The following is an 8,218-nucleotide window of genomic DNA, read 5'->3' on the forward strand; positions in this document are numbered from 1 at the left end:
CCCCACACCTGTGCTCACCTTCACAGCTGAGGCCATGCCCCCACACCTGTGCTCACCTTCACAGCTGAGGCCAGCTGCCGGTCCCGCTCCTCCAGCTGCTGGTGCTCAGACTGCAGTTCACTGCCACGCTGCAACAATTTCTGCTTCTCCTCTTCTTTCACTGGGAGAGAGAAGCCAGACCCGCCGAGTGGCAGCTGAGCAGCTGGGCTGGAAACGTTCTGCTAGGGACTGGTCTCGGCCACCTTTCTTTATCAGTGCCCTGGCCCAGAAGAACCTGGGCCCACCCAGAACCCCCAAGGTCCCATATGAATGCAGGGGTGTTGTCCCACTCCCAGGGACACCTTACCTGTCTTGTGGGTGACATAGGAATGTACAATGGCCAGCATCCCAGTCCAGGGCACACCCTCATCTTTCTTTAAGGCCTGTGGGGCAGATGGGGCGATAAGAAAGTACACAGATTGTAGAACTTTCTGAGAATGTATCCCAGCTATGTATCCCCAGGAAGGTGTGTTCCCAGATTCCCACAGAGTTCCCACAGGGAAGCCACAGATTCCCAACTGTGACCAGGGCACAGTAGTCATTATCAATCAGTCTGGTTCACCAGCACTGCTCAGTGTGACACTTCCTTTTGGGTCTCTCTCCTTTGCAGAAACCAGGGATGGGTGCCCAAGACCCCTGTTACTCCCTTACACACTCCCTGCTCCACCCATGCAGGCATCACCCAGAACACTGTCTCAAATGTGCAGGGCAGAGGTGTGAGCCCTTCTGCCCACACCTTCCGCTGGCACTTGGGGCAGACCCACAGGCCCTTGGGTGCCGTCTTAAGGGGCGGGTCCAGGCAGCTGAGGTGGTAGGCCCCTGAACAGGTGCCGCAGGGCTGCAGGCTGGCTCCTCGCTTGCAGGCAGCACAGAATTCATCATGGGTGATTTCACCCTGCAAGAGAAGGGAGGGTGCCAAGTGGTTGAGCCAGGTCCAGGCAGCTTGAGGGAGCAGGAAGGAGAGACTCCTCCTCAGGGTGACACTGTAAAGGCATGCTGGGAACGAGCGAGGTGTGTGCCCTGACAGGTAGGGTTCCAGGGCACTCTTATACACCCTGACTGGGCACTGAGCACAGGAGAGGCTCCTCCCACAGAGTAGGGCATAGCAGTAACACATCTTCACACTACATTCCCTCAGGGAGGGGGTGTGGCTAGACGCAAGCTGCCCCTTTAGCTTACCCTCTATTGCATACCCATCTAGCAGGGACCCAGTCACTCCGGAGAGACACACCTGCTTCCACACCCATGATGGGGGATAAGGACAGCTGTCCCTTGGACAATGAATAGAACAGGACAGAGCACACCAAATGGACCCCATTGAACCGTGTACCCAGTAGTGTGGTAAGGGATAAGGCCCTTTCTGTCCCTCCCAGAGGCCTCAGCACAAGCTTAGAGACTGTGCTCCCCAGCCCATCAGCAGGCTGCACCAAGAAGAGCTCTGTTGATGACCTACAACACCTGTCCAGACACCCACAAGAGTCCTTGTCACCGCAAGACTACCAACAGTTTCCGACTCCAGCACCAAAGAGATGGGAAGGGACAGCCTTTATCATAAGTGTCTTGACACCAGAGATGTCCCCAAAGGTAGGCCCATCTACATCTCCTATTTAGTGCAAAGATTCAGGAAGGGTGAAACATCTGCCCAGGGTCACACAGGGAGTGAGAATGGCAGGTGGAGCCAGGACCACAATCCCCACGTCCTGCTTCAAAGCCAAGGTCCTCCAGGACTATGGACTCTTGGAAAAGGGAGACTCTTCCATCACCCGTGTCCCTAGTCTGGTTAGTCTGGATACTGGTAGTTTCAATAAATTGCCAGGCCCAAGGATACCTGTGTTTACCACTGCGGGATGACCTTGGAAAGCAATGTGGCCATCCAAAGCAGGCTGCAAGCAGTCCCCTGGGCATGTGAGCATGTGGGCTGAGGTTCGTTTGGAATTAGCTTGGGCATCAGGGAAGGGCTGTTGAGATAGTTCAGGGCACAAAGGCACCTGGTGCCTAGGCTGAGTTCTATCCCTATGCCTCGTACCATGAGAGGAGAGACCCGAGCCTCACAAGTTGTCCTCTGACCTTTACGCTTGCATGAGGGTGCACAGGTGCCTACACACAGACACACATGCACTCAAGCACACGGCATAAATAAAGTAAATGAAAAGAAATAGGTGAGAGAGGCTATGCACAGAATCCAGGTCCTGACCAGCTTCTGCTTCAGGGAACAGGGATGTGGGCTTTGGGGGTGTGAGCCCATAGGGTGAAACCCTGGGAGCCAGCCCATGGGATGGGTAACAGAGAACCAAAGATGGCCAACTCTGTCCTGGGTCACACAGGGTGAAGAACAGGTGGTATAGTGTGAACACCCTCAGGACCAGGCTTCAGAGCGCCAGCATCCTCAGGTCCAGGCTTCAGAGCGCCAGCATCCTCAGGACCTGGCTTTAGAGCCCCAGCATCCTCAGGTCCAGGCTTCAGAGCCCCAGCATCCTCAGGTCCAGGTACGAGGCAATTCTCTGCAGCAATGCAGGGTTCAGCCTGGCGTGCAGGCCTGTAGCTGTGCAAGCTCTGGGTACCAAGAGAAGCCTAAAGCAATGACAGATGTCCCACACCCTTTGTGTGAAGATGGGGTGGTGGGGTCACGTACCTTCCAGCAGGGGTCCTCATTGGCTAGCACAGGGAGGAAGGGTGGAGAAGATGTTAGTGGGGGTGAGAGGAGCATGGGTGATGGCTGGGTCCCTCAGGTTTAGTGTGGCAGAGTCCTTGCCCTAGAGCATGATGGGAGTATCAGAAGGCCCAGTGACACCTGAGTTCTCAGAACCACCATGTGATGGGGGAAGAGTCTCTGCCTTGGTCCTAGTCAGGACCTACCTGGGAACAGGCACCTGAAGCCACAAGGATCACGGGTGGCTCAGTGAGGTACCTCAGAGACAAAACTAGAATTCAGAGGACCCCTCGGAGTCACCTGCTTCCAGCTCCTTTCAGCTGTGGACTCTTTGCATTTTAGGCTGTGAACTCAAACTACACACCGAAAGAACCACAAATGGTTTTTCTTCCAGGCTCCTAGTCAAACCATCTTCAGTGATGCTGTTCCTGGGGGAGGAACTGTCACCAATTTAGAGCAGTCATGCCCATTGGACACACCAGCAGTCCAAGAGCTAGGGAACAACTAATGCCGAAAGCTACATACAATCCCAAGAAGCAGGCAGCCATTTCCTGCCTCCAAAAATCATTGATAGTTGCTTCTTTTCTTCTGAGACAAAGTCTTTCTGTGGTTTCAGGCTGGCCTGAAACTGACTGCAATCTTCTTGCCTCTGCTTTCTGAGTACCACGATGATGGGGGAATAGAGGCTCCCAGCCATGGAGGACGGTTGGCACAGGAGAAAGAGCCCTACTGAAAGCAGGGATGTATATCCCTGCCTATCAAAACTGGGCTTAGCACTCAGTACTTCTAGACTAGCTGATGTTGTCCAACTGCCCAGAGCCAGTATAGGAGGGAAGGCAAGGTTGGGAAGCAGGGACATCCTCTACACCTGTCCTCTTGCCCTGTCAGCTCAGCCCTTTGGTGGATGGCCCTACCACAGTGACCTTTGGCCTGGTTCTCAGATCTGGACATGGGTTCACAGCAGGAACCTACATGACTCTAGTAGGCAGTATGTTCCTAGTGCCATTTCTGTATCTGATGGAATGGAGTCCCGCCCCAGTAGCTCTCCTCCCTTGCTAGGATCCCTGAGAGCAGAGGCTACATGAAGCTCCTGGAGAAGAGAGGAGAGCCCAGGCTTAGGGAGCAGTTTGGGTCTATGGAAGCCTCAGCTCTGGCTGGCACTTACCTCGTGCTGTGAGGAACAAGGGGTTGTGGAGATAACTGGAGGCCAGCCGCTTCCTCTGTAAGGACAAAGCGGAACCAAAGAATCACACATATGTAACCCTTACTCTACTACAACACCCTGCCCAGGCCCCTCCTAGGACATCAGGCCCCGAAGACTGGGCAGACACTGTGCAGAAGACACAGGGGTGGGGTGGAGGGCAGAAACCAAGGACCAGGGGCAGAGAGGAAGTTTACAAAGGCTAGGTTCCGCTGAGGCCCAGGAACTCCCAATCCCAAGTTGTCTTGGGCAGGAAAGTCCCCAAGCAGGCTAGGTTATGGACAAAGCCAGCTCTGCCCTCCCACCAGCCCTCTGATCTTTCTCTGGTTCTACAGTCAAGTAGGGAAATGGAGACATGAACTGGACCCCCTCAAATTTCATATCCAGGCACGGGGCGCAAGCTTCGCAGTTGCAGAGGCTTCCCTAAGCCCCAGGAGAGCAGAAGCCTTAGTTTTAGTGACCTCACAGGCCACATCCCTGAGACTTTGAGGGTTCCAAGTGGTTCTGGCTATTGCAGAAAGAGTGTTCTAGAATCAGCTTTGAAGCTTTCTCTCTCAATGGAGCCAAGTTGCATTCAAGGGCAAGGAAGGGATCTGCAAAGGGCTGCTCTTGGCTTGCATGCTTGTCTAAGGCTCAAGGGTCACAGGGTTTGGGGCTGAGTGGCTAAGGAGATTCCTTGGCTCTGGCTACAGATACAGAGCTCACTGAGTAGGTTCTATGCACAGAGTACTGGAGACAGTTTTCTTTTCTTTTTTTAATTCCTTCCTTCCTTCCTCTTCTTTTTTTTTTTTTTTTAAAGATTTTATTTCTTTATTTTATATATATGATGAGTACACTATAGCTGTCTTCAGACACACCAGAAGAGGGCATCAGAACCCATTTCAGATGGCTGTGAGCCACCATGCGGTTACTGGGAATTGAACTCGGTTTCTCTGAAAGAGCAGTCAGTGCTCTTAACCTCTGAGCCACCTCTCCAGCCCTGGAGACAGTTTCTTTTTTTTTTTTTTTTTTTTTTTTTTTTGAGACAGTTTCTTAATATAACCACAGGACCGAAGCCCTGGTGACAGAATACATGTTCTTGGTTGGAGGCTAAAGACAATGTGAAGTTCTTCCTTCATTTATTTATAAGTCAGAGTTGCATGTAGCCCAGGCTAGCCTTGAACTCTCTGTGTAACCATAGATGACCCTGAACAACTGATTCTCCCACCTCCCAAATGCTGGGCTTACAGGCATATGCCACTATGCATGGTTTATGTAGTGCTCGGGCTTGAACTCAGGACTTCCTGGATACCAGGCAAGCACTCCACCAACTGAGCTACACCCTCTGCCATTGATATTCACGTGAAAGGTTCCTGTGCATAGGGTCAGGGATTGATCACTAGACCCAGGAGAAGAGAACAGGATGTGTGCAAGTATGTGCATCTTCTAGGAACAGGATCAGGGAGGGCTAGACAGAGCAAGGGGCAGATGGTGGACGGAGCTTAGAGAGCCATTTTACTCCCCGGACAGGGCACTGCAGAACTGGAGTTCTGAACATTGCTCCCTGCCAGAGTGCCCCTTCCCGCTAAATTCAAGTTCATTAGACAATGATTTTGGACCCACATCCTAGAGAAGGGAAATAGGCTTGGAGAGACAGCTCAGCAGTTAGGAGGACTTGCCAGTCTTCCAGAGGTCCCAGGATTGGGTCTCTGCTTGCTGCCCTCCAGCTGCCCCCAGGGGTTGAGAGAGCACAGGCCTGAGATGTTACAGTCTGTCAGAGCAGAGAAACACCACACGAGCCTTCCAGGTGATGGGCAAGCCACAGTGGGCTCTGAGAAGTATCCGTGGGCAGCCTGTGTCCCTGAACCTTCACAATATTCTTATGAGAAACCCAGTTCAACCTGTAGCCAGCAGGTGTGTTTGATACTCACAGTGGCCTCAGAAAGGACTCCAACAGCTTATGGTTTGGGACAGGGTCTCACTATATAACCCAGGCTCACCTGGAACTCAAACTCCTGTCTCAGTTCCCTGACTACTGTTGTACAGGTATGTACACTCAGTGAGAGTTCACCATCTTGTTTCAATGGCATCCTCTGGCTAGAAAGGACGGGCAAGAAGGCAGGAAGAGAGAGTTGGGGGTGGGGTAGGGTGCAGTGTCCAGGGACTCTTCTGGGTCCATCAATTATTCATCATAAAAGGGGGGAGGGGCTCCTGAGGCTGTGCACTACTCCTCCCAACCCATGTGGTGACCACCAAGAGTCCCACCTCGGTCTCCAAGAAGCCACTATAGGCAGGGTTGGCTGTGCTCCTCCGCTTCCGCTCCTGCCGCTTGCTCTGGATCTCTGGAAAGACAGACACAGCAGTCACAGGCTCCTTGCCCAGCAGATCAGAGCCTCTAGGAACTGCTTATAGCATGGTTCTGGTGGCTTTAGGATGAGTGTCAGGGACAGGGATGAGGAGACAGGGACACACTCCTCAGCACAAGGCCCTGTGATATGACCTCCATAGGATGGATCATATATTTGAATGCTTAGTAACCAGAAAGCAGAACTGTTTGAAAGGATTAGAAGGATTGGGGGGGGGGTGGCCTTGTTGGAGGAAGCATGTCACCCTGGGTTTGAGGTTTTAAAAGCCCATGCCAGGCCCTGGCTCTTTTTCTCTCTGCTTGCAGATCAGGATGTAGCTCTCAGCTACTTCTCTAGCACTATGTCTACCTGCCGCCATGCTCCCCGCCATGATGATAACAGACTGACCCCTCTGAAACTGTGAGCCAGCTCCAATAAAAAGAGTTGCCTTGGTCATGGTGTCTCTTTATTGCACTGGTAGTGACTCAGACAAGCCTCACTCTACGTCTCAGGACCCCGGGGTGGCGGCAGGCTAGTGAGGCGTTGGTTCTGCTGAGTCAGGCACAGCTTTGTGCTGAGCCTGTGTACACATCCCGCCTCCTTCCCCTCTCCTCTTTTTTGCCCATTGCAACTCGTTCTGCCTCGCCCATGGAGCTGGCTGGGGAGCCCATTCCTTACTTCTGTCAGCTTCCTTCTGACCATTGCCAGGGTCACTCTGTGTTCTTCCCGTGTGGGACCACGGGGTCCAAATAAGTACTGTGGGATCCCAGATCACGGAGAGAAGTTTTCAAAGCGAGGGCCAACTACATATTAGGAAAATCACTATTCCCTTACTCTCCCAACAACCCAACCAGCATAAGAATATGGCTCCCCTGACGGCAGAGATGAGAAAATGCGCTGAGTGGACCAAACACCACAGAAGTAAAGAAACATCAGCTCTCATGGATTAGTGAATGGCAAGATTAAACAATGACCTCTGCTACCTCACTGTGCGGCCTCTAGGATGAGGACAGGTCCCTCTACAGGAACATGACAGTGCAATGTACAGTCGTGGGATCAGAAAACAGAACATTTCTCTGCCTTGTCTTGAATGACTGTGCCCCTATTACCTGGGGCTGGGTTCCTAGGAACCTCATATCTGGATAGGGCACAACCATGACCCGAGGCACCCCAAAGACTGCTGCTTCTGTTTGGGGCCCCACAAAGCCCTACCCACCAAACTCTCCCCATCCTTACCTTCTAGGTGTTCCGTTGTGACCAGGCCTAGAGCTACCATGAAGGCGATTTTCTGAGAAGAAAAGAGATAGGCTAAGTTAACACAGCTGTTGACCCTCATCCTGGTCAGCCATGAACTAGTCTGAGTCGGAGGCTTATACCCTGGGAGTGCCCAATCCTGAAGTCACTGCTCCAGACACTCATGTTGTTCCAGGGAATCCTGGAGAACTCCAATACCCAGAGACAAGATCAATATAGGGGGCTCCTGGGAGTAATGAGGGGCCTGGGATGGGTCTAGACAAGCACAGTCCTCAAATACACTTTAAAAAACCAACAGCATGAAGCTGGCAAGACGTCAGGAGTGGAAGTGGAGGAGCACAGCCAACCCTGCCTATAGTGGCTTCTTGGAGACTGAGGTGGGACTCTTGGCAGCCACCATATGGGTTGGGAGGAGCAGCGCACAGCCTCATGAGCTCAGCCTTCAGGAGGCTCTGGCCTCAAGCACAGGACACACAGATAGACAGCTGGGTACCATTTGCCGAACCGTTCTGACCTTGGAGTGGGCTCTGCGGTGTGTGTGTTCAGCACACAGACGCCTGAGTAAACAAGACAGGAAGGAGGAGCAACAGCAACATAGAAAATGGAGCCCGGCAAGGTGCACACTATCCTGGCCCTAGTGGAAGCCAGAATCCGTGCTGAGTCCGTTATGCAAAACAGCAGCATCCACATAAATCCTACACATGCCCTCTTCACTACTTTAAACCACCTCTTTTTTTTTTTTTTTTTTTT

General features: G+C 52.5%; 1 protein-coding gene across 1 annotated transcript in view; it reads right to left on the minus strand.

Annotated features, from left to right (window-relative positions):
• Positions 1 to 8,218, minus strand: part of Phf21b (PHD finger protein 21B) — a 72,141-nt gene that overhangs the window by 6,106 nt on the left and 57,817 nt on the right. Inside the window, exons 6-12 of the mRNA XM_029470050.1 lie at positions 7,451 to 7,502; positions 6,135 to 6,211; positions 3,855 to 3,909; positions 2,672 to 2,694; positions 776 to 934; positions 347 to 422; positions 57 to 160 (exon numbers count right to left, since the gene is read on the minus strand). Coding sequence (XP_029325910.1) covers positions 57 to 160; positions 347 to 422; positions 776 to 934; positions 2,672 to 2,694; positions 3,855 to 3,909; positions 6,135 to 6,211; positions 7,451 to 7,502 — 546 coding nt within the window. The remainder of the gene's footprint in view (positions 1 to 56; positions 161 to 346; positions 423 to 775; positions 935 to 2,671; positions 2,695 to 3,854; positions 3,910 to 6,134; positions 6,212 to 7,450; positions 7,503 to 8,218) is intronic.

The sequence above is a fragment of the Mus caroli genome, chromosome 15, assembly GCF_900094665.2.
Source record: "Mus caroli chromosome 15, CAROLI_EIJ_v1.1, whole genome shotgun sequence".
NCBI classification, from domain to species: Eukaryota; Metazoa; Chordata; class Mammalia; order Rodentia; family Muridae; genus Mus; species Mus caroli.